The sequence below is a fragment of the Cervus canadensis genome, chromosome 7 (genome assembly GCF_019320065.1).
Source record: "Cervus canadensis isolate Bull #8, Minnesota chromosome 7, ASM1932006v1, whole genome shotgun sequence".
NCBI lineage: Eukaryota > Metazoa > Chordata > Mammalia > Artiodactyla > Cervidae > Cervus > Cervus canadensis.
This window is the reverse complement of record NC_057392.1, coordinates 91,488,652-91,515,909: the sequence shown is the minus strand read 5'-3', so window position 1 is coordinate 91,515,909 and position 27,258 is coordinate 91,488,652. Positions and strand designations below refer to the sequence as shown.

At 39.5% G+C, this 27,258-nt stretch overlaps 1 protein-coding gene across 1 annotated transcript in view; it reads right to left on the bottom strand.

Annotated features, from left to right (window-relative positions):
- Positions 1-1,050: 1,050 nt before the first annotated feature.
- LOC122445193 (ceruloplasmin-like) overlaps positions 1,051-27,258 on the bottom strand; it is a 39,155-nt gene continuing 12,947 nt past the window's right edge. The window contains exons 10-19 of the mRNA XM_043474155.1: positions 24,902-25,052; positions 24,087-24,299; positions 20,906-21,113; positions 19,964-20,103; positions 16,788-16,916; positions 11,573-11,679; positions 10,327-10,528; positions 7,772-7,911; positions 3,240-3,402; positions 1,051-1,213 (exon numbers count right to left, since the gene is read on the bottom strand). Coding sequence (XP_043330090.1) covers positions 3,244-3,402; positions 7,772-7,911; positions 10,327-10,528; positions 11,573-11,679; positions 16,788-16,916; positions 19,964-20,103; positions 20,906-21,113; positions 24,087-24,299; positions 24,902-25,052 — 1,449 coding nt within the window. The 3' untranslated portion in view covers positions 1,051-1,213; positions 3,240-3,243. The remainder of the gene's footprint in view (positions 1,214-3,239; positions 3,403-7,771; positions 7,912-10,326; positions 10,529-11,572; positions 11,680-16,787; positions 16,917-19,963; positions 20,104-20,905; positions 21,114-24,086; positions 24,300-24,901; positions 25,053-27,258) is intronic.

The following is a 27,258-nucleotide window of genomic DNA, read 5'->3' as shown; positions in this document are numbered from 1 at the left end:
GGCAGAGACTTGTTAGCCAATCCACAAGAAATTTCTAATTCTTTTTCCCTGTTATTTACATTATAGAGGCTACAAAAGTTTGTTTCCAGCCTTTTTTGCAGTCAAGAGTAGCCAGATAGTAGCAGTTTGACCAATGAGATATAAGCAGAAATTGGCTGGGTCTCCTTGGAAGATTTTTGCTTTGTTGATAAAAGGAAAGGATGTGGTTAGTTTTCCTTCTTCTGTGCCTTCAACCTAAAAGTAATGTATGGAGCTACAGCAACCATTTTGCAAGCATGAGCCAACAGTCACTAGGAAAAAGGACAAAGGCATTAAACAAACTGTCCTTCATATCATCAAGTTTTTCAACAAACCCTAGTAGCCATCTACCTCCTAACTTTTTTTAAAAATTTGAGCAAACGTCATGATAACCCCTCTTAGCTGAAGTTTCTGTTTCTTATAGCAGGAGCCATGAAAAGTGAAAAGTGTGAAAGTTAGTTACTGAGTCATGTCCAACTCTTTGCGATCCCATGCACTGTAGTCTATGTCCATGGAATTCTCCAGGCAAGAATACTGGAGTGGGTAGCCATTCCCTTCTCCAGGGGATCTTCTGACCCAGGGATTTAATCTGGGTCTCCTGCACTGCAGGCAGATTTTTACCCTCTCAGCCACCAGGGAAGCAGTAGGCATCCCTACTGTTAATATTGGTAGATAGAAAGACGGAGCATGAGTCCTTATTCTTGGTTCTGGGAAACTGGAGCTTATAGTTTCTGAAAACTCTAGTCTTCCAAGCATAAGACACTGTACAGTATATGGATTTGCATTTTAAAGACCGATTAAAACACTTACCCATGATTTGAGAATTTAATTTTCTAAATGTTTGCAAATGTTGCAATTTAGGGTAAAATCTTGGGTGGTATGTTTTTTTTTTTTCTAACTGAGCTAGACTTTTATTTACACCTGCTCTATTTGTCCCGCTTGCCCACCTCCACTGCTATTTATTAAAAGCCTTGTTACAGCCCTACAGATGCTATTCCATGGACAGAAAGATGAAGCAGCTCATACAAAAAATTTACCAAGAAAACTTTTATTTTTCGCTAATTTTCCTGGCATATTGCCATGAACATCTTTAGACAGCCCCTCCTATACTCCTTCATTCCTGAAGTTTTTCTTCTTCGTCAACTTTAACTCTGCTCCTGGACTTGTCAACATTCATAGCAGGCATATATTTGTGCTATAGAAAAGAAAGTTTCATACAGTTTCAGGTTGGACTATTAAACTAAAATGGTTACATAAATTTAAGGAAAAAATATTAAGTTTGAATACATTTTAAGAACATCCTTAAAATGACTACCAGTGCTTTTGCAAGAAAAGTTTGCTTACTAATTCAATAGCAACATCACTGCCACTCTGCCTTGTGGACAGAAAGACCTGAAGACCCAACCAAGTTTTGCTTTAGAGTATTTGTAACACAAAAAGCTAGTTTCCCAGAGAAACCATGTTAAAAGTGGGGGGTTTGTTTCTTGGACAGCACACCAAAATATTGTTTATTAAGGATGAATATGTTGGGAGTTTGGAATTAACGTATATACCCTAATATACATAAAACACATCACTGGGACTTCCCTGGTGGCCCAGTGTTTAAGACTCAGCACTTCCACTGCAGGGAACGTGAGTTCAATGCCTAGTCAGGGAACTGAGACCCCGTAAAAGCCAAAAATAAAATAAAATAAAATAGGCAACCAACAAGGACCTCCTGTATGACAGAGAACTACACTCAGTATTTTGTAATAACCTATAAGGGAAAAGAGTCTGAAAAGGAATACATGTATATTATGTACATATAAAGTACATGTATAAAATATATGTGTATCTGAGGCACTTTGCTCTATACCTAAAACTAACACAACATTGTAAATCGACAATACTTCAGTTAAAAAAGAATGAATATGAATGATTACAGGAATAAGAGTAATAATTACTGTTACTCTGTTAATAATATTATTCTTGATATTAATATTTTATTGTAGGTAAAAATTATATTTGGAGCTAATACATCTTTGGTTTTGTAAGAAATGTGGTCCTTAAATTCAAAGAGGATCCCATAGAACTCAAGAGTGGCACAGCATATTTTAAATAGTATATGTCATATATGTTCAATAGTGTTCCTGATTTTAAAAGTAACCTCAGCAGAAGCAGAACATACAAGAAGAACATAAACCTCACTCAGAATTTCACCACCTAGAGAGAGTTACCATTAACATTTCTGTTAATGTACATATATCTATTATATATATATATATATAAAATTTGGATTATATTTAAAATACTATTTTGTAGACTGCTTTTAACCACTTAGTATTATATTATAAGCATTTTCCCATTAAAAGTTTAAGGCATGATTTTTTTAAATAGGATAATACTTCAGATAATAAATGTAGCAAAACTTATAGTAGATCATTTCCTAATTTTCAGTTTTCCACCAGCACAAAATAACATAGTGACAAATATTTTTCAGTATTGCTGACAATTTTCTGAGATCAACTGTCACATAAATTTACTGAGTCAAAATATTAGAATCATTCTGTTAAACGACCAAAGGATAATGACTTCATGAATAGTCTAAGTAACCAAGGAACTGATAAAAATCTCAGTAACAAAGACACTATTTTCATAAAAAGTTGCTAATAAAATGTATTGGAGAAGGAGGAGATGGGAATGAGAGAAAATAAAATGTCACTTGAATGTGAAAATGAATTATTAGAATTGTTATTTATCAATAGTTTCTTTCCAGAACTGTGGAAACAGTATATACTTCCACCAAAGTATGTGCAATGACCCTCTCACCACACTGGTATTGATACTATCAGTGAAAAAAAAACCTTGCCAAATTGATGGCTTTCTTATTCAAAAGTATCTCATTGTTGTCTAAATACAATTTTAAGTGATTTGATTATAAGCAAGTTTATATATCTTTATAGGTTCAGGAGTCACTTGTATTTCATCTTCATGAACTATCTGTTCAAATCCAGATGCAGATATTATAAGAATCTAGAAATTACATTTAACTCTAAAATATCTTTTATCAGATTAGATACAGTTTACGTAAATTTACAAAGAAAGTAAGCTAGATTATCTTGGCCACATCAAAACAGTAATCTTTTAATTACTGTAAACATAAATATTCAGTAGATCAGCTATCCTTATAAGGAATAGCTGAATTTATTTAAATATCATCACTTCTAATGAATTTGGCATACCTTTTCACTCGATTACAGTGTAAACGCTTTCCATTCCTGCCTCGATGTGAACGTTGACATGGCAATGAAATAACCATGTTCCAACATCTCTTGGATACATTTTTAGAGTTTGATAGCTCCCAGGAGGAAGGTCATACACATCAGAGCGAAACACTCCCATGTTCTCAACAAAAAGACAAAACACAATTAAATGGCTTGTAAGAGATATCTGTCATTCACACCTTTGTTGTCTGTCGTTCAGCCTCTAAACCATGTCCGACTCTGCAACCCCAAGACTGCCGCACACCAGCGTCCCTGGCCCTCGCTCTTTCCTGGTTCACCCAACTTACCGCTTGCTCTAACTCCTCTCGTGTCTACTTCGTCATATGATGACTAGAGAGCTTTGGGTGCCACTGAACCTCTCCTCTGAATACAACTGAGAGTTTGGCGGAGGAAGTCCCAGGGCTTTTTAGCGACAGGCCGCAGGAAAAACATCTCGCTCTAAAGGGTGCTTGTGGCAGTATAGGTTTTAGATGCCTCGTCGGCGTCTCACACACAGTGCTCCAGATTTCAGAGAACATCAGTTTCACAAATCCCAAATGTTCTAACTGAAATGTTTCTAACTAGGGATGTTGGTGACATGAATATGATCATTTTTCAAGATGTAACTAATCAGGAAAACTCACAGTTTCAGGAAAGAGAGGAGCCACATCTCTGCTTTCCGGGGTTGAGCCCGAAGGCTGAGGGCTTAATGGCTAATTTCTCCCCTAAACAGGAAACCCGAGGTTTAGGAGACTGTCTCGTCTGTAGGCTACTTTGATTTTGATAAATGACGGGCAAGGCCTGGCTTGGATGGATTAGAAAAAGAGTAAGAGAGAATGAATTTCTCTGCATAATATTGATAGATGGGAGGTGTTTGGAGCGTGCGGGATGTGTTGGAGAGTGCAGCTCATGATGGGGTCCAGAATATTTTGAGGAGAGGAGAGAAGAGAGTCAGGAGAGGAAGAATGCAGAGAAAGAAGTGTTGAGAGAGCAAAAAGCAAGAGAGCCAGAGGTTCCTGGTGGAAGGATAATTAAAGACAAGGACATCTAATGTCAACTGATAGGAACAGTAACATTTTCACTGTGTAATAACAATAACAAAACCTCTCTAACTTACCCCCCAAATTTCACTTGAAATCTATGTCCTTGATTTTACACTTGCACAGGTAAATCTTAAGTAGTGGGGATATATTCCAATTTGGAGCTGCTCAGAGAGATGAAAAAATACCAGCCACAAGAGTTAGGGGAGAAGGCAGGAAGCTGAGCTGACGCAGGAAGTGAGCGCTGTAAATGGCGAGAAGAAATTTAGGCGCTTGAGACTCTCGGGAGAAACCGGAAGGTAGAGAGGAGGAAGGCCGAGCCATCCCCCACTGGACAGAGAGTGGGGCCTGAAGTCATTGCTATTTAGGGAAATTAATTTTCCATCAAAGGTGACAATAATAAGGATGACATGGATACATTTCCAAGATGTCAGAAAATTTAAGGAACAATATGAAACAATTTAAATGAATTGACAATGTCCAAGGCATGCACGAGGTACTGGGAAATGTACCATCTGTACCTGGAAATAAATACGAAGGAAATCATAGCCTTAGGGAATAGGAGGTGACTGGCTGGTTTGTCCCAAGACCCAGTTAGTAACCCCAGGGGGCTGCTCTGCTGTCCCTAGATGTGCCGGGGAGTAGATCCCAGCAGCTGGATCATTGCTGGAGTAATTAAATTCAGCCTCAGTACCGTTTTTCTAGATTCCCTATATACGTATGTTAGTATATATTTGTTTTTTTCTTTCTGACTTATTTCACTCTGTATATAATTATGACCGATTCATGCTGTTCTATGGGAGAAACCAACACAATGCTATAAAGCAATTATCCTCCAATAAAAAAAGTTTTTTAAATAAAGATAAATTCAGCCTCAAGGGAAGGGAAAGACTACTTGTGTCCCTCCGTGATGAGTTTAGAACGGGCGGCTAGGGCTGGTAACTGGCGGTGCCAGTCTGCATGGCACAAACTGGATCACTCTAAAGGGAGGCAGTTTCGTGAAGAGGCTGAGTGAGGGGCTCAGAGTGAGACCAGAGGTTCAAATCTTAAGTTTAACTCTTCTTGATTGCATCTTGTTCTTGTGTGGGTTCAATGAAAAATCCACGCAAAACACAAAGCATATCATCTAGCACATAGAAACTTAAAGGTTAGCTATAATCATCACTCTAGAAGTGTGGCCATAAATTCTACTTAATTTGACACCTTATACTGTGATCATTTATGTAAATGTAGCTCCTGAAAGATAACTCTGATTTCATCTCCACATAGCACTTGGCATGGTTCTAGGAATATCACAGGCATTGCTGAACTGAACAATAAGTACACTGTAAAAAACTATAACTGAGTTTTAATCTCTTTTATTCTAATTTTTAGTCTAATATAAACATCTAAGAATTTAATAACAACCCTGTTATCTAGGTTTTTCCTTAACAAATATGAGGAGTGTAGATAGAAGCATGGAAATGTCAAGACTGTTGGACCTGGGCAATCGATAAAGAGATTCATTATATTATCCTGTGTACTTTATTATATAAAATTCCCTATAATAAAACTAGTTTTTAAGCAAATAAAATTTACAAGGAATAATTTTTTTTATTAAAGGAAAGAAAGCAACACACCAATAAAGCTTTGTGTAAATTAAGTCGTATATAACTATTTATTTCCATGATAGACCCAAAGCATTAAAGTTAAAACTATGAACGGAATGCATCTAGAATTCAGGAAAGCTTTATGTGAAACTTCTATAAATATGTAAAAGATAGAGTGTATCATGCCAAGCGGTTAGATTAAAAGTTTGAGGTGTCAAATGCAAAAAATATAATTGATCCTCCATTGCACATTAATTTTATATAAGGGATTAGGATGAGAAAATAAAGAGACTGCTCTCTAAGTAAATAAATGATACTAACTTGGATATAGAGGAGGGATAAAATTGAAAATACTTATAGTAAACTAGAGAAATAGCCATCAAGAATGGTCAGTAGAAACAAGTGTAAAGAAGTATGACAGGTGGAGTGATGGGAAACAATTCAGACAGAAGCTATAAGGAAACTAAGAAATCATAAGTAGAAAAAGATGGCAATATAATAACAATAAAATAAAGATACTGTAAAGCCACTTCACACCTAGTCCCATATTTTAATTTTATAGCAAATGTTAAAAGAATGACAGAATTGGAAAGTCACCATTTGGAATCCCCATTAGAAAAACTGAGTCAGGCAAGGATCATCAATGGATACTTTTTAAACTATAAGATGAAAAGCTGTTGTAATAAACTACATAAAGATCACCTCACAGATTACTTGTTAGTTACAATAGGAAAGTGGTACTTTCAAAATGGGGAGAATGGTCCCCATCACCTTCAGAAAGTTATCAAACTTTAGCCTTCACAGTATTAGGACCTGTTGACCCTGTACCTCTTGATGTTATATACGAGAAGTACACAGCATCGCCTAGGTAATGTTCTTGCCAAAGGGGTTTGACATGGATCCAATCACAAGGAAATGATCAGAACAATACAGAATATGGCACATTCTACAAAACTGGCCTGGATTCTTCAAAAATGAAATATCATGAAAGATGAGGGGAATAAAAGTCATACGGTATCCTGATTTTAGGAAAGATATTCAATTGGTAAAGAATTTGCCTGCAATGCAGGAGACCTGGGTTTGAGTCCTGCATTGTGAAGATCCCCTGGATAAGGAAATGGCACCCCACTCCAGTATTCTTGCCTGGGAAATCCCATGGACAGAGGAACCTGGTGGGCTACAGTCCATGGGATCACAAGACTCAGACACGACTTAGTGACTAAAACCAGCATGACAAGAACAACCAGATGCTAAGTATAAATGATTAGATCTGGGATTAAAAGAAAAACCATTACAACTAGCATTTTGGGGTCAACTAGTGATATTTGAATGCACTGTATGTTAGATTATATTATTCAATGAATGTTAATTTGAAGGATATGATAATATTATTGTGGTTGAGGCAGTATTGTCTTCATTCTTAGGATACACATGCTTTAGTATTTAGGAGTGAAGAGTCATGATGTTTGCAATTTACTTTCAGTTGGATTCAGAAAAAAAAAAAACAGAGAGAAAGCAAATGCAGCATAAATGTATAGGAGTGTTCAAGGTATTTTTCTTTTATGTGACTGAGAGTTTGAAAATTAAAAAGATAAGTTGGGAAAGAGGGGTTAAACTAAAGGTGATTATAGATGTTTTATTTACTTATGGAGAAACATCAGAATGGAGTAAGAAATGCAATTCATGTATTCAGAAGCATTTATCAAATGTCTGTGGGCTATAAAGAGCTAAATGTGTAACTATCGCATCAGACATGCTGCAGATGGCATGTAATGCACTTGCGTTCTGGCGTGGTCATGTCCTTTCCCATCCTGTTATCTTTCTATGCTGCCCCAACAACAAGGTCCTTTAGTGATTAAAAGGAGCTGCCCAGGTCTCTTACCATGAAGATAAAGCTGTGGCCGTGAAAGTGAGCTGTGTGCAGGTCAGCCTGATCCCCTATGCCAATCAGGTACCAATTCACTTCACTCCCCACGTGAAATACCAGGCCTTGGTTATTTCCAAACATTCTTCCATTAATGGCTGTGGGAGGAGAGGGGGACACAGTTTGTTATATTCGACAAGGATTTGAAATAATATGTTTTTTTAAAAAACACCTTATAGAAAGCACCATGATGTTTTCAGAGGCCATGAGGGTTTTCGAGATAGCCTAAGGATGCTGTCAAACATGACCAAGCCACCCTTTCACGGGTGTGTCTGATGCTGGAGAGTTTTTCCTTGCCCGAGGAAATGAGGCACTGACTTTAACATAATTGGGTTGTTCTAGAATAATTCACAACTAAGGATACTTAAGTTGGTGGGTACTTGAATAGGTCTATAAATTTAAAGCATACCTGAAATCATCTCAATAGGCTTCGAACATCAGCAGTGTGATCCCATTTCCTTCATGACCTGTCATGAGTATGACTGGAATGGCTATTTGTTGTTTAGTCACTAAGTTCTCTCGTCTGACTCTTTGTGATCCCATAGACTGTAGCCCGCCAGGCTCCTCTGTCCATCGGCTTCTCCAGGCAAGAATACTGGAGTGGGTTGCCATTCTCTTCTCCTGGAATGGCCATTTGCCTGAGGTCTTGTCTTGCCCCCTCTTTAATCCTCACCAGATATGGCTTCCAATGGGTAATAGGAAGAAAATATTAAGGAAAAAAAAAACTATATATCCTTCTTTTTACTTTTCTATTTTGTGTCTGTCTTTGGAAATACAGGGAATATATTCTTACAGTGATGCAATATATAAGTAATCCAGGAAGCCCTTTCTTTGGGCTTCCCAGGTGGCTCAGTGATAAAAGAATCCCCCTGCCAGTGCAGAAAACACAAGAGACACAGGTTCCATCCACGGGTCAAGAAGATCCCCTAGAGGAGGAAATACTTGAGAACACTTAAGTATTCTTGCCTGGGAAATCCCATGGAGAGAAGAGCCTGGTGGGCTGCAGTCCACGGGGTCACAAAGAGTCAGACACGACTGAGCACATAGGCACACACACATCGTATGTAATTAATAACCATTCATCTATGGAGGTTGGGCTCTAATGCTTTTAGCTGATGGAGGGCAGTAATAGGAAAAAACTAGGAGATGCTGAGACACTGCTTTAGACCAGTGCTTCTCAAACTCCAGTGTGTGCGTGGCTGGGAATCTTGTTAAAATGCAGATTGTGATCCCCTGGGTGTGTGAAGGTGTACTGCACTTCTAACGAACTCTGAAGGGATGCCGCTGCTGCTGGTTCACGGACCACACTTGGAGCACAGTGCCAGAATTGTTCGGGAAGCTCACGTCTGTCTCTATCGTCCTCTCGCTCAGTGCTCTGGGAACCTTCAGCGTAGTGGTTCTCAACGGTTCTCATCCTCCAAGGGAGGCAGTGTCTGCAGACAACTTTTTTAGTTCTCACAACTTGAGGAGAAGGGCTACTGGCGTCTAGGGGGTCGGGAGGATGGCTCCTGCTAAACCTCCCACAGTGCTCAGGACAGCTCCCCCACGAGGAGTTATCCAACCAAAAATGTCAATAGTGTCAAGTTTGAGAAACCCTGGTTTAGATCAAGTTTAAGTTCTTAACAGGGTACTCATTCCCCACACTGATGGCTTTTTCTTTTCCATGCGCTCTGTGACCTAGCTTACCTTCTTCCGTCCACCTGGGAGCTCATTCCTTTAGTTTTCTACTAGAGAGGCTCCTAGGCATCTTTAAATACTCAAAGTTCTCCTCACCTTCATGAAACCTTTCTTGACCTCCCAAATAAGAATTTAAAACACAGCGCTATTTATAATCCTGTCACAGCATCCCTTCGAGTCAGCCTTTTACTGCAGCAATACACTGAACAACTTGAGAGATGATCCACCTCACGGCTTTTGTATCTCCTGAGGCCTCGGACAGTGCTTCAGAGCGTGTAGTTAGACCTTGAAGAAATGTTAGCTGATGTCCCCAGAGTTACATTGTCCTCAGGGCTTCAGGGACATTAGAATTCACCATGCTGCTAGCACAGTGGTCTACAGGCTGAGTGCCCACTCCAGCTCACTCACTGTCCTTTTCTCTATGGCTCATGAGCAAAGATTGGTTTTTAAACTTCTAAACAGTTGGAACAAAATGAAAAAAATAACACTTCCTGATGTGGAAATTGTGTGACATAGTATTCCCAGTGCAGCTTTACTGACTTGAAGCCACTTACATTTGCGTGTAAGTACTCACTTACGTGTGAGTGTTTTTGTATCACAAGGGCTGAGTAGAAGAGTTCAAGGCAGAATCCCTATGGTCTACAAGTCTAAACTCTTTACTATCCAGCCCCTGATGGAAAAAGTTTGCTGGCCCCTGGTCTACATGATCTGCACGCCAGCGCTATGGATTGTGTTCCTTAGACTGTGCTGAGAGTGACGGATGCAAACCTTTATCTGTTCCCTTTGGGCAGAACCACCTGTAGGCGCCAGCCAGTGAGTTAGTGAGTGGACATTACCATGCATTTCGTTGCTTCGTTTAAAAGTAATATCATTCCTGTCTACTTGGTTTGGTTCTTGAGCATAGGTATTGATGTTTTCTTCAATGTACCAGGATTCATTCTCATCAAAAGTCATGAAGAAGAGAACACGGTGAACTATGTTTTCTTTGGTGTCTTTTCGACATACAATCAAAGGACCTACCAGTCCGCTATTAAGATCCTGGAGAGACAAAGCAAGATGATGAACTGTGTCCACAACTAAAAAACGCCCCCAGACAAGGAAAAGAGTGGGAACAAGTTTTAGTTTGAGTGAGGTTAGATCCTGAGTTTTGAATGATTAGGATTCTAACTCTGAACATAAGGAACAATATTTGACTTGCTAAATTCTTTTTCTTTTTTTTCAAATCAGAACTTCCACAAATAACTTACTAAATTATTGATTGGAAAAAAAAAATGATCATCTCACTCATTAGAGTTGAGCTCTAAAGTGAACAACAAACTCCTGAAAGGGATTTTAGACACATTCCTGAGTGGATTTGGCTTTATCTTTGAAATTTTAATTAAAAAACAGAACTTTGGCTTTAATTAGAATTCCCTTGTGTTAGAGTCGGTTGACAGATTTGTCTAAAGGTCTCGGATCCCTTCCACCCATGATACGTTTGTTCCTGCAGCCACTTTCTGTTGGGATCCCTGGTTTGTTTATATTTATTTTCTTTTGGGGTTGAGTGTCTGTGTCTGTTCTTGGTTTTGGTGGCGAGTAGGCCAAAAATAACTAAAAGGCCAAAGAAAGGAACTCTCTCTTTTATTTTTTAAAATACAAATGAACTGGACCTCAAGTTGAGAGTTTTTAAAAGATAAATACTGTGTATCCATTAATTTGTAACTAATTACAGAATTTTAAAACTTCATCCTTCATTTTCTGGAAACTAAATCTTATTCAATGAAACAAAGAAGAGGGTGTTATCATATAATTATACATATATATGTGTGTATCCCACATATATATATATTTTCCATATATATATATTTATATATATTCCACTTCAATCCACAGTAACATGTTGGAAAATATCCTAAATCTAAGTAATCATAATGTAATAATTTATTTTGCTCTTGAAAAAGGCAAACTTGTGTAGAATTAAAAACTAAGCAGTATTTAGAAAGTTTACATAAAACTGAGATTGTATTTTAAAGAAAAATAAAACCTTTCTTTCATCATAATTTCTAAGAGGAGACAGTACAAAAACTGGAATTTGAAGTTTACCTTGACCATGTCCACAGTCGAATAGTAAAACCAAGGTATGCACTCAAAGTCATTTGAGGTAGGACCAGATCTTTCAGGAACCTGCCAAATGTATGTTCGGATCTCTCCTGAAATAGGTAAATGCAATGTGTTTAAACAGAACCTTTGAAATCACATTTCTTTATGGAAAACCAGAAATGAACGAACCCTAAAGCTGCACAGACATTAAGCCGCATAGCCCTTGTCCTCACTCCTGGCTCCACGGCTTCTTGCCTTGTGATCTTAGTCGACGTGTTTACATGCTTTAGGCTTCTCCTTCTTCATGCGCAGTGAGGAGGATCCCCTGGAGGAGGGCAGGCAACCCACCCCAGTGTTCTTGCCTGGACGATCCCATGGACAGAGGAGCTTGGCAGGCTACAGTCCACGGGGTCACAGAGAGTTGGACACGACTGAGAGACGAACACTTTTACTTCACTTTGCTTTTCCTCACGCACATAAAATGGTAACTTAGGGATTAGACAAGACAGGGCGAAGGAAGCCCTTGGTGTTACACTGCCTGACCCACAGGGCAAGGCGGAGGTCACTCTCAGTGTGGCCTGCTCCGTTCTCAGCATTACAGGATCAAAACTTTATAATGCGGGCTTCTCTGATGACTCAGCAGTAAAGAACTGGCCTGCCAACGCAGGGAACATGGGTTCAGTCCCTGGTCCAGGAAGATCCCGTGTGCCAAGGGACAGCAAAGTCATGTGCCACAAATTCTCAGCCAGTGCTCTAGAGCTCTAGAGCAACAAGGAAACCACCGCAGTGAGAAGCCCGTGCAACTAGAGAAAGCCCAGCACAGCCAAAAATCAATCAATAAATCTTAAAAAAAAACCTTTATAGTGATTCTGCCATTGAAAAATATCAATTGTTAAACCTAATCCATTTGTTCAGCAAATACTTATTGTAATGAAGATAACTCAGTCTTTGAAATGTGACAGAATTGTTTTGAATCACAGCTTCAAACCTTCCAATCTGAGGATCACATGCACCTCCTTCCTCTCCCCACCTCCACTGCTGTTTGCATTAATTGAACCTTCTTGACTCTTTCAGGAAAGTTCTTGTGGTCCCCACCCTCACCCCTTGCTGTATCATTCTACATCTTTCCCTTGCAGAGGTGTTTTCAAGCACCTGTGACATAGTCTTCCTTCTCCACTAACCAACCCCATCCTCAGCCTCCCCAGTTCCAGATCTTTAACAATCATCTTAGTACTAGCCCTCTCTTGCCAGCCCACCGCACAGGTCCAGGAACACGGCAGGTACTCAGAAGTGTTCGTGAAACGCATGTAATGTGATCCTTTCCTGGCTAATCAGAACAAAGTGCTGACTTGCAAACTCCCTTGGCAGGAGATTCATCTTGGTCCCATGGTAGGACTGTCTGCTTTTAAAATCAAAAGGGAATGTTTCACCTATCATCAAAGTCTATCTTCAGTCTTTCTGTCCCACAAGTCTTTTTTTTCCTTCTGAATTTGACTCTTCCCTTGATACCGTTAATTCCAAGAACTACTTATTTTGACGGGCACCTTCAGACGACATTCTGCTGCTGCTGCTAAGTCACTCCAGTCGTGTCTGACTCTGTGCGACCCCATAGACGGCAGCCCACCAGGCTCCCCCGTCCCTGGGATTCTCCAGGCAAGAATACTGGAGTGGGTTGCCATTTCCTTCTCCTAGAGGACATTCTGGATGTCCCTTTTATGTCCCCCTTGAAAAATACACTCCACCAGGTGTCAACAGCCATGTCCCCCATGCCTACATCCAGTGACTGGGCAGGGACACACAGGTGCCACAGCTCTCATATCCCAGCTCAGGGGAGCTGAGGGCTACCCAATCTTTGAAATTTCTCAGTTGTGGCTGTGACTTCTGTTGAGGTTGCATCTCTGTTAAACCTTTCTTCCCTGTCCAATTTTGCTTCTTTCTTTTTTTTTTTCCCCCAAAGTTGTTTATCCCAAGACCACTGTCTGCACACAAATCTTCATCTTAGGTTCTGTCTCCTGGGCATTTATATTAAAAAGCATTCATTTCCTTTGAGTTTAGAATGCTGGGTGGCACGCTGTACAGAGTGATGTCCCGATGATTAGCACCTGAGGTTTCTCCCTTTTTCTTAGCTGCTCCGCGCTTTGCCTTGCCTCCTCCCTCACACACTGCATCCTGTGCTCAGCTCCTACTTGAGCACTTGAGTTGGAGACAGGAACACAGCATAAATATCTGACGGCTGGACAGGTAAAGAGGTGGGAGAGCTGCCCGGAAGTAGTACACACACGGCGCCCTATCCTGGAAGCAAACTTCATCTGCAAAAGGAACTTCTCTCTCAAACTTGTTCTTCAGGCCCTTCTCGCTGCTGTTCAGTTGCTAAGTCAGGTCCAGCTCTTTGTGACCCCATGGACTGCAGCTCACCAGGCTTCCTGTCCTTCACCTTCTCCCAGAATTTGCTCAGACTCATGTCCAGCGAGTCAGTGTTGTCATCCAACCGTCTCATCTTCTGTCGCCCCCTTCTCCTTGCTAGTCTGCCAGTGTCTCTCACCTGGAACAATACCCCTATTTAAGAAAGAACATTAGCCCCACAGTCTTGCATAAAAGCTCTGGGGCTTTGCTTTTCCCCAAAGCAGTTACTTGGCTGTGTTTGCTTATTCTCAGTGGGATAGTTTGTTTTCATTCCAGGAGTGGAATATCTTTCCTTCTGTTTGTGTTGTCTTCAAATTTTTTTCTCAGCATCTTATACTTTTCTGAGTACAGGTCTTTTACCTCTTTTGGTTGGTTTGTTCCTAGGTAGTTTATTCTTTTTGATGTGATTGTGAATGGGATTAATTTCTTAATTTATTCATTAATTTCTCATTCTGATATCTTGTTGGTGGTGTATAGAAATGCAATAAATTTCTTTATGTTAATTTTGTATCCTTCAACTTTATCAGATTCATCGATGAGCCCAAGCAGTTTTTTGGTGGTGGCTTTAGGATTTTCAATATATAGTATCATGTCATCTGCAAACAGTAAGAGTTTCACTTCTTCTTTTCCAGTTTTGGATTCCTTTTATTTCTTTTTCTAGTTTGCTGTGACTAAGACTTTGAATACTATGTTGAATAAAACTGGTGAGAGTGGGCATCCTTGTCTTGCTTCTGATCATAGAGGAAATACTTTCACCTTTTCACTGTTGACTATGATGTTAGCTGTGGGCTTGTCATATATGGCCTTTATTATGTTGAGGTATATTCCCTCTGTACTCACTTTGTTGAGACTTTTTATCATAAATAGTTGTTTAATTTTTCAAAAGCTTTTTCTGCATCTATTGAGATGATCATATCCTTTTCGTCTTCAATTTGTTGATGATTTGTTGATGTGATGTATCACATTGATTGACTTGTGGATATTGAATTATCCCAGGTGGCGCTAGTGGTAAAGAACCCGTCTGCCAGTAGGAGACATAAGAGATGCAGGTTTGATCCCTGGGTCAGGAAGATCCTTTGGAGATGGAAATGGCAACCCACTCCAACATTCTTGCCTGGAGAATCCCATGGATGGAAGAGGCTGGCTGGCTACGGTCCATGGGGTCGCAAAGAGTTGGACACAACTGAAGTGACTTAGCATGCATCCCTGGGATAAATCCCACTTGATCATGGTATATGATCCTTTTATTGTATCATTGGATTTAGTTTGCTAGTATTTTGTTGACGATTTTTGTATCTATGTTTATCAGTGATATTGGGCTGTAATTTTCTTTTTTTGTGGTATCTTTGTTTGGTCTTGGTATCAGGGTGATGCTGGCCTCATAGAACAAGTTTGGAAGCATTCTTTCATCTGCAATTTTTTGAAAGAGTTTGAGAAGGATAGGTGTTAGCTCTTTTCTAAAAGTTAGGTAGAATTCACCCATGAAGCCATCTGGTGCTGGACTTTATTGTTATTTTTTCACCTGATTCAGTTTCATTCCATGTTTTCAATTTTTCTTCCTGATTCAATCTCAGAAGATTGCATATTTCTAGGAATTTATCTCTTCATTCTACGATGTCCATTTTATTAGCATATAATTGTTTGTAGTAATCTCTTATGATAATTTGTATTGCTGTGGTATCAGTTGTAAGTTATCTTTCATTTCTTATTTTATTTACTTGCACTCTCTCTCTTTTTTCTTAATGAATCTAACTAAATGTTTATCAATTTTAGTTTCACTGATCTTTTCTATTGCACTTAAAATCTCTATTTCATTTATCTCTGAACTGATCTTAATGTTTTCTTTTCTTCTACTAACTTTGATTTCGTTTGTAAGTTGGAACAACCCATTATGGAAAACAGTATGAAGGTTCCTCAAAAAGCCAAAAATAGAACTACTATATGATCCAGCAATTCCACTTATGGATATACATCCAAAGAAAATGAAAACACTAATTTGAAAAGATGCATGGACTCCAATGTTCATAGCAGCATTATTTATAATAGCCAAGATATGGAAGCAACCTAAGTGTCCTTCAACAGATGAATAGATGAAGGAGATAAATATATATATATTGATGAATATATATATATACTCATACAATAGAATACTACTCAGCCGTTACAAAGAATGAAATTTTGCCATTTGCAACTACACAGATGGACCTGGAGGGTATTATGTTTAATGGAATGTCAACTAGAGAAAGACAAATACTATACTATCACTTATATGTAGAATCTAAAAATAAGACACTAGTGAATATAACAAAAAAGAAACGGTCATAGATATAGAGGATAAACTAGTGGTCACCACTGGGGAGAGAGGAGAGGGGAAAGGCAGGATAGAACCAGGGGTTTAAGAGGTACAAACCACTATGTATAAAATAAATAAGCTGTAATATGCTTATTTATGTAATATGCTTATGTATATTTATGTAATATATGTAATATGTAGTGTGCTTATACATTACATTACATATACATTACATATGTAATATGTAATATGCTTATACATTGTACAGCATAGGGAATAAAGCCAGCATTTTATAATAAATGGAGTATGATTTATAAAAATTTTGAATCACTATGTTGTACATCTGAAACTAGTATGATATTGTAAATCTGTTACTATACCTCAATAAAGAAAAAAGCATGGCGTATAGTAGGTATTTCACAAAAGAAAGAAGGAAACCAAAAAAGGGGGGGAAAGAGTAGACGTTATCCTCACAGTCCTGCATAAAAGCTCTGGGACTTCTCTTTCTCCCAAAGCAGGTACCTGGCTGTGTTGCCGCAACAGTGGGGCTGTCTGTTTTCACGCCGTGAGCATGAATAGAATATGGTCTTGAGGCTTTATTTTTAAAGACAACATAGATTTTCTCACCAGGGCTGAGAAATATTATAGGACCTAGGAAATAAAAAAAGAAAAATGGATGGATAGTTGTTATTTATTTTAAATTATGAGTCATCTGCCCCCTTAAGTATATACACAGTGACTCATTATATTCCTTAACATGCAGCCAAATGAAACACAGACACATTTAACAAATGGATCATTGCTGGTTTATGACACATGGTTTTTGCCTGGAAAATTTAAATCATCTACAATTTTATAAGCTCCAGTTCTGGAAAACTTATTTCAATGAGCATTAGTTAATGCCTATGAAAACACACAATTTAGAAATGGAACATTTTCTTTCTTGACCAACCTCACCATTTAAACCTTTTATTCTTTCCCCCCACCTTTACCCTAGTGGAAGATTGGGAGAAACTGCAGGTGTTTTCATTGACCCAGAGCTGTTATCTCTCACAAATTGACCCTTCGTTTTACTCTTTTTTATCCCATGCTATTTCTGCTTTATTGACTATGCCAAAGCCTTTGACTGTTTGGATCACAATAAACTGTGGAAAATTCTTAAAGAGATGGGAATACCAGACCACCTGACCTGCCTCTTGAGAAACCTGTATGCAGGTCAGGAAGCAACAGTTAGAACTGGACATGGAACAACAGACTGGTTCCAAATAGGAAAAGGAGTACATCAAGTACATCAAGGTATATCGTCACCCTGCTTATTTAACTTACATGCAGAGTACATCATGAGAAACGCTGGGCTGGAAGAAGCACAGGCTGGAATCAAGATTGCTGGGAGAAATATCAATAACCTCAGATATGCAGATGACACCACCCTTATGGCAGAAAGTGAAAAAGAGCTAAAGAGCCTCTTGATGAAAGTGAAAGAGGAGAGTGAAAAAGTTGGCTTAAAGCTCAACATTCAGAAAACTAAGATCATGGCATCTGGTCCCATCACCTCATGGGAAATAGATGGGGAGACAGTGGAAACAGTGTCAGACTTTATTTTTTGGGGCTCCAAAATCACTGTAGATGGTGATTGCAGCCGTGAAATTAAGGAAAGTTATGACCAACCTAGACAGCATATTAAAAAGCAGAGACATTACTTTGCCAACAAAGGTCCATCTAGTCAAGGCTATGGTTTTTCCAGTGGTCATGTATGGATGTGAGAGTTGGACTGTGAAGAAAGCTGAGTGCTGAAGAACTGATGCTTTTGAACTATGGTGTTGGAGAAGACTCTTGATGGTCGCTTGGACTGCAAGGAGATCCAACCAGTCCATCCTAAAGGAGATGAGTCCTGGGTGTTCACTGGAAGGACTGATGCTGAAGCTGAAACTCCAATACTTTGGCCACCTCATGCGGAGAGCTGACTCATTGGAAAAGACCCTGATGCTGTGGGGGATTGGGGGCAGGAGGAGAAGGGGATGACAGAAGATGAGATGGCTGGATGGCATCACCGACTCGATGGACATGAGTTTGGGTGGACTCCGGGAGTTGGTGATGGACAGGGAGGCCTGGCGTGCTGCGATTCATGAGGTCACAAAGAGTCGGACATGACTGAGCGACTGAACTGAACTGAACTGACTGAAGAGCTGGAGGTATATATTATTATATATTATATTATATATATTATATAATATATATTATTATATATTTTTATATATTATATAATAATATATATAATTATATTATTATAAAACTTCTTTCTATTTGAAGGCAGATTGAATTTGTGGCTCTAAAAATTCTGAAACAGAGATGGTTTTGAGATGAACTAAGGCTTCCCTGATGGATCAGTGGTAAAGAATCCACCTGCCAATGAAGGAGATGGAGGTTTGATCCCTGGGTTGGAAAGATCCCCTGGACGGGGAAATGGCAACCCACTCCAGTGTTCTTGCCTGGGAAATCCCATGGACAGAGGAGCCTGGGGGGCCACAGTCCAAGGGGTTGCAAAGAGTATGACACCAGTTAGTGACTAAACAACAACAAAAATCAGACAGAACTCTCCTTAAACACGTGCTCTAACTATTAATATCAGAACCCCGAAGAGACCTGGTAGATACCAGATACTAATGAAGTAAAGTACCTCTTTGCCTCCCATGGCAATTCTACCATCTCAAACACTATGCTTGCTTTTCCTTTTCTAAAAAGTGGGTTGTGTGTGTGTGTGTGTGTGTGTGTGTGTGTGTGTGTGTGTAAATAAAGGAATCTAGAGGGTCATATTGTGTTATCTTAGTGCATTTGGCCAGAATCCTAGAGAAACAAATATAACACTGCTACTTTTTTTGAAGGGTCCATTCAAAAGCACTGGGAACTGAATACCACAGACCTCCCTCCAGGGGTTGCGAAGCCCAAGAGGCTGATGTGGAGCCAAGAAAAGTAAAAATTCCTCCTTGTCAGCTGGCATATCCATCTTCTCAGGGTGCCTTGCCAGAATATGGCCTCCAATAGACACACAGATATCACGACAGAAATAAGATCTGGGCGTATGGATATGCCTTGTGACCTCTGGAAATCCTATGCGGTGTATGGACGTGCCATCTTACATAACAAATGAATACACTGTGTGGCCTATGGAAGTGCCGTGTGACTTATAGAAATGTTACATGTGGGTGCCTGGGAGACATTTACAAGTTTTCTAGCTGATCTGTCAAAGGCGGAGATATGGGCTATATTTTTCTCACTCCTAGACAGAAGATGAAATTAAATCTTGAGCAATTAACTGCTTAAACACTTAAATTTAAACAAAGAAGGCCCCCTCCTAACTATATGAGGATTTCTGGCATTTGTTTTAATTTCAAAGAAATTATCTCTAAACGTTATTTCTATGGTCCCTCCCAGAATCTTGGGATTCTGTGTGCAGGAAGCCAGATAATCTGAAACTAACCATATTCATTGTCTATGATAGCTTTGTTTTACATTTAAAAATATTTGAATCCCTTTTCTTTTACCAATAAAAGTATCTACCAGCAAACAAATTAAAGTTAGAATTATAGGCATTTTTCTCCACTGAGGTAGAAGTTGACAATATCCTTAGGTCGGCAACAATTTCCAGTGGTTGAGGACAAGAGGACAAACCCCAAAGCAATCTTCTAGTGCGTCAATACCTAGTATGTCCAGATGCATTTCATCGTCATTTCGTACTGTTTGATTTGTGAATGTGATGTCATCATATTGGCGGTATACGACCTTCTTGTATTTGGACCCAAGATATGTCTCAACTCTATCCAAGTATATGTTTGTTTCGCTTTGAGAAAATAAAAACAAAAAAATCACAAAGTTAATTAATTTAACTATTAAATTATGCAAATTCTCATATGGAAGAACTTACTGGAATAATGCAATTTATTAATATCTAGAGTCTATTTTACCTTAGAAATTCATTTAATTTAAAAAAATATATATTTATTTTGGTAAGATTGTTGGATATTCATCCTGTACCTTAAAACATGTTTTTTAGCATGAAATTCAGTTTTGATCAAATGAATAAATAGTAAGAGAGAAAAATCAGAGAAAGATATCAAATTTTACACAAAAAGAAAAATTAGTGTCTTCAATTTGAGGTTCATAGAAGAATAGCAATAGCCGGAAACAAATGAAGACAAAAACACTTTGACGGATTCCAAATGTTAAATGTAGCTGAAATTATACTTATTATACCTTAAAGTGGTGAGATTGGATGGTAAAACACATAAGGAAGAGAGAAGACAAGAAGTGAAAAGCGAGACAAGCAGAAACAGCAAAGCAGAATTAAGTTATGTTAATATTTGGAAAGATTAGAAGTATTTATAGCTGAAGACATCACACACACATTTTGAAGTTATTTGAAATTGAATGTGTCCTAAACTACACATGCCACACACATACCACACACAAATAAATACACACCACACACACACACATGTGAGTGCACACACACGCACACACATGTGTGCGCGCACACACATGAACACACACGCGCACACACATGTGCGCGCACACACACACAGACATGACTGAAGACTACAGAATAAACCCCGCCCAATTAGAGGTGGAAGTCACCGCCATACTTCTGTCCTTGGAGATGTTGCAGTTCTCTCTCCCAGTCTCTGCTAGGAGAATAATCCCACACAATCTCCTCTGCTGCGATATAAATAACCTTCGCCTCCTGGTACTGTGTTTGATACGGGTTTGGCTCTGCACACTCCCTCACTTGGTATTTATGTTTCATGCCTCCAATATAGTGCTCTGAGGTCATACACATCACATCAAAAATGCCTAGAGGGGAATAAAAAAAGAATACTTAAGGCATTGCATTCAGATTTCTTTTCTCTAAGTCATCTATCAGAAATAAATCCCCCAGAGAAATACTATAAGATAGTCCATTCATTCTTTCACTAATTTGACAAGTACTTATTGAGTATCTTCTTTATGCCAGGCATATTTCTGGGCTCTTGGGAAACATTAATGAATAAAATAGGTAAACATTCTTGCCCTTGGAGTTTATATTGCAGGGTGTGGTAAAGACAGACAACCAACCTAGTAAGTAAAACTGATGTGGGTTGGAAGGCGATAGGTGCTATGGATTAAGGAAAATGTAGGACAGTGTAAGGAGTATTGAGAATTCTGGATGCATGTGTGGAGGGAGGGGGCAATGAACAATACGTTCTACAATGACCAGGGTAGGTCTCGATGGGTGAGTGACATGTGGGCAAAGATTCACAAGAGGTGGATGGTGGATCTACAGGAAGGGCGATCCGGGAAGAGGAAACAGATATCATCATTCCCTTCTGAGAGTCTGATTGGTGTGTTTGAAGGCCATCTAAGAAGCCTGGGGGTCTGGGTTAGGGTGAGCACGGCTGAGGGTCCTAGGAGCCAGGATGGGGGGGATGGAGGACAAGTCACACAGGCTCTCGTGGGCCGCTGAAAACTCTGTAGCCTTAACTCCGAGTCTACGAGTGACCTAAGAACATTCTGGCAGTTGCGCTGATAACAGACTACAGTGGGCAAGGGAAGAGGGAAGGAGACTTGGTAGAAGGCTCCTACAATGCCCCACAACGGATGATGACGTTGGATCAGAGAGGTAGTGCGGGGGTAGTGAAGGGAAGTTGGAGGAAATCAGAATAATATGTTCTTACTAAGAACCCCGAACAATGACCCCAAGGGAAACGAACCACTTCAACCACAATAGTGACAAACTCCAGCACGGATCAGCCCAGAAAATTGCACCTAAATTCCAGCAGTCTTTTATTTTGGTAATTCTAGGCCCTTTATGGTCTGACTTTGTTTCTGTGAATACTGATATCACCTTCATCAGCCCTAGCATTCTCTCTCGGCTCTGCACGTGCTTCTGAGGTTATGGTCACTTTCTGTGGAGGCGAGGCGTGAAGAAGACGGGCGTGGAAGCACACTCTTCAGACTGAGAGGGTTGGGGAAAGAGGACGTGTTTAGAAAACAGTGACTGCATACGGCACAGCGCTTGACATGGCCGTCTGTTTACTGCGGTGGACACTGTTTGCCAAAGAGGAGAAAAAGCAGACTACCTTTTTTTTTTTAAGACCAGGGTAACTTCTACAGGGAAAAGGAGAGGAAGAAGTGGGAGGGGATGGATGATAACTTGCCACCAGGTGAGTGAGGGCAGCAGAAAAGAGAGAGTGGTGAAGGAAGACCTTTCTTTTTTCCTTGTGATTACTTCTTTTTGGATGATCTTTTAAAAATATTATTTTTTAAAGTGTAGTTGATTTTAAAGTGTAGTTTTTAAAGTGTATGCCAGATGTTTCTGGCATACAATAATGATTCAGTAATATGCATATATCTGCGCATATATATATATACACACACACATATATATATTTCAGAATCTTTTCCATTATGGGTTATTACAAGATATGGCATATGGTTTCCTGTGCTGTAAGTAGGTCCTTGTTGTTTATCTATTTTATACATAGTACTGCATATTTATCCCCCTTTCTCCTTTGATAAACAAAATTTGTTCTCTATGTCTATGAGCCTACTTCTATTTTGTAAAGAAGTTCACTTGTATCATTTTTTTAGATTCCACCTGTAAGTGATATCACATGATATTTGTTTTTCTCTGTCTGACTTACTTCACTTAGTATAATAATGTGTGGCTGAATAATCTTCTGATTACTCATAATAACCAACATTGTTTGTTTGGAAAGTAGAATAAAAATTTTTGAAATGTAAATATATAGTCAGATGAATTTGTGATATCACAAAGAGTTAAGATACAAATCCATGGTATTTATAGAGTAATTCATTTATTGTAGGGCTTCTCACATAGCTCAGTTGGTAAAGAATCCCCCTGCAATGAAGGAGACCTGGGTTCGATCCCTGGGTTGGGAAGATCCCTGGAGATGGGAAAGGCTACCCACTCCAGTTTTCTGGTCTAGAGAATTCCATGGACTGTATAGTATAGTCCATGGGGTCACAAAAAGTCAGACATGACTGAGCGACTTTCACTTTGACTTGTTTGTTGTATAGCCAGTATTCAACTGGTGTCAGGACTTTTTGACCATAAAGGGTTTTGTTTGCTTGTTTATTTTTTGTTAAGGTATATCTGTAGGATGAAAGAAAATACTAAAATTTTAAGTCTAATATATTCCAGACCCTTTACTACACTGCATCCATCTCGTATGGTTGTGTTTATTGCTTTTTATGGATTGTGAATTATTACAATCCCTGTTTTATAGATGAGGGTATCAGATTGAGAGGAGAGGGGAGGCTCCTCGGATTCCCTTAACAATTTTCTGATACAAGGTGCCTTTAAAAAACTGCCAGAAGTAGTCACCCTCACTGAAGTAAAAACATTTCCCAAGGGGGCGAAACTAGCCAGGAGAGGAGTAAGAGAGGAAGGCGGGAGAGAGGAGGGTGAGGCTGATGATGGAGGGAGACCAGGGAAACAAAAGGACAGAGGAGTAAGAAATGCAGCAGATAATGGAATGAAAGCAAATTAAAACGCTTCAGAGCATCTTCATTGCTTTCGAAAAGTAGATTTAGGGCCTGATACCTGGGAAGATAAAAATGGAGAGGGCTGAGAGGGTTTTTGTGTGCAGGAAAATGATATACTAACACTCCTATAAATTAAATGGAGCAGGGCAAAAGTATGTTTAAACACTATTTGGATAACTTCCTTTTTTCCTGTACAAACAATATTCAGTGCATACTGAAGACATTGCTTTTTCATAGTTTGGGCATATTTCAGGCTGATGGAGAAGATCCACAACTTACCTGTGGAATCAGGTGTCATAAGAAGTGTTTGGGAGATATGGGGATTCACAACTACGGTGTCATCCCTTGATCCTAAGGAAGTGAAGGTATTTCCTGAAAAATATATCCCATGTAAGTCTTGACTTGATCCCACACTAAGAACATGCCATGAAACATTGTCTCCTAAGCACATATCTAGTCCAGGCAGATTTCCATACATGTATCCATTTATGGCTGCAAGACATTTGTGACAAAGAAAAGATTGTTTAATTTATTGGTTCTTGACATCTCCTGGAACTCACCCAAGGACTCTTCACTAAGCAGTTCATTCATGTAAGATATCAAGATTACCCAAGCCAACCCCTTCTTTTTAGATTTGATGAAACTAAGGTCAGAGAGACTTGTTCAGTGTCATGAAGCTAATGAATGAAACTGCTGAGACCAGAGCCCAAGTGTCCAGATTCTAGACCATTCTTTTCTCCCGCCACACTTTCAAGTCTTCAGAAACCAACCAACCAGCCAACTCAACAAACACCCCACCTAGCCACTCCATTACTTTGGCAATACAGAAATATGTGACTTTTCTGTATCGTATTTAGCAATAGCTAAAATAATGTATTGCACCAAAAAGGCATTGGTAAATATTTGATAGAATGTAACAAAACCACCCTAGTAGGCACTGTTTTTATTGGGAAATTATATTTAAAGAAAACATGAAATATATTAGCCAACCATTGAGGGGAAAATATGTTTCTCTTAAAAAATCTGTAATTCTTTAGGCCTAGTGAAATTAAACTGCTTAATACATTTATCTTTTAAGTTAAGTGTTCTCTTACAATGCATCTTGTTGGCATCTTGGAAGTTTGGATCCTCTGTATCCACATTTTCAGGGTCTGTGGTAAATATCCTGATATTTTTATGTAAGAGATAACTTTTATTTTCATCAAATATTGTGGGAAGTAGGTAAAATTCTTTGTCTATTCCTTTCTGTGGATGAGAATAGAAAAAATAAACAGACACAAAATATGTGTAGTACATATTCAAAGTCTAGTCAAATGGTCGGCCCTCGTATAGGATTTCCCATGCAATGGGATTTGTATGTTCCTGGAAAAACTGATCAATTAACTTCCCCACTTATGGACTTTTTATACAAATGTATGAATCCCAGTGAATAGATTTATCACAGAACTAAGAAGTTAGGAGAAATCTCTACCACTGTCTTCATGTAAAGCTCTTACTCTAGGGACCCCCTATATCTTAACTCCATAAAACTAAACACTATAATCACAGATGTTTATAGTGGCTTCTCTTGGAAGCTTTGCAAAAAGTAAGTTAAATAAAATGTTTTCAATTCTAGTAGTCTATATTTTAGGGTTTATGAAAAAATATATGTATATATTTATATTTTTGGATAATGTAGAAAAATTATATGTACTATAAAATTATGAAGCTATATGATTTTCATTATATAGGTGACTATAAATACAAGTCATATTTTAAAATAAAATATACATTCAATTTTATATATTTACACTGGGGATTTATAAGGCTTTCTTGTTCTTTCATTGCTAAAATGTGTCTGACTCTTCTGTGACCCCACGGACTGTTGCCCACCAGGCTGCTCTGTCTGTGGGATTTCCCAGGCAGAAATGCTGGAGTGGGTTGCTCTTTCCTTCTCCAGGGGATCTTCCTGGCCCAGGGATCGAACCTGTGTCTCCTGTATTGCAGGAGGAGTCTATACCAACTGAGCCAGCTGGGAAGCCCTTACAAGGCTTTCCAACACATGAATTACAAAAGAACCTGGATATTACTTCACCTGTGAGTGAAGAACAAGGGAAATTCACTCATTAAGCATTTACTGAGCACCTACTACATGCCACAGGAGGACTGGATTTGTTACCAAAAATTTAATAAAACCCTATCTATGGCTTCAAGGCACTTGGAGTCTAGTGGGAGAGACAGGCCAGTAAAATAAGTGCCTGGGGAAGTGCTCTAAGAGGTTTCCCAGGTGGCTCAGTGATAAAGAATCTGCTTGTGCAGGAGACACGGGTTCAATCCCGTGGTCGGGAAAGTCCCCTGGAGAAGGAAATGGCAACCCGCGCCAGTATTCTCACCTGAAAAATCCCATGGACGGAGGAGCCTGGCGGGCTCTTGGGGTCGCAAAGAGCCAGACAGAGCTGAAGTGACAGCACAAACCGACAGAAGGAGTCATGGTAACCTGCAGGAGCTTGAACGAACTTTAGTTGGGGAATATTGTTTGAAGAAAATGAAGGGGCCCTCAGTCTGAGTTTTTATTAAAAACTCTCCCCTTTTAGCAGGTAAAACCGTGAGGAAAGTCTGTTCCAGACAGAGAGAAGAAGGGCAAAATCAAAGAGACGTGAACCAGCCATCCTTACTCAGGACTAACAGGCTCGCTTTGCAGTAAGACCAGAAAGCAGTGTGCAGGGTGGGGGGCGGGGGGAGCATGGATCTGGAAGGATCCACGGGGTCTGATATGCTGCATTCTGAGCCAACAGACCGTAGGGTGAGTTTTAGGGTCGAGAGTGCTACAATCTGATTAGAAAGGGAGGAATGTGGAGCTATGCTGAAGCAGAATGGAAGCGGGGATAGGCGTTAGGAGGCTACAGGAATTCAGAAGGAGATGATGCTGCCACAAATGAGGCAGTGGGATCAGAGAGCCAGTGACCAACGCTGGAGGTGAGAAACAAGGAGTTGTTGATCGAAGTCCTGGGCTTGCTGGCGTCCTTCTCTAAGACACAGGACAGAGGAAAAAGAGATGGCTCAGAGAGGGGTGGGACAGGCCGTGGCTGCCTAGAGGGAGATGAGGAGGTAAATCAGTCAAGTACGGACTTCCCTAGTGGTCCAGGGGATGGTACTTTGCCTTCCGACACAGGAGATGTGGTTTGGATCTTTGGTAGGGGAGCTCAGATCCCACATGCCTCGTGGCCAAAACCCCAAAACATAAAAAACCAGAAGCCATACTGCAACAAATTCAATAAAGACTTTAAAAGTGGTCCACATCAAAAAAAAATCTTAAAGAAGTAAAAGAACAGTCCAGCAGAATTAAAGGCGTCTGAAACACGCCAGGGTGGATATTCACTGGCACGAGAAGACGCAGGCCTGAAGCTGAGGAAAGAGGAAAACTGAGAGACACGGGCACACCAAAGCTGGAGGTGCCCTCTGCACACTGCCT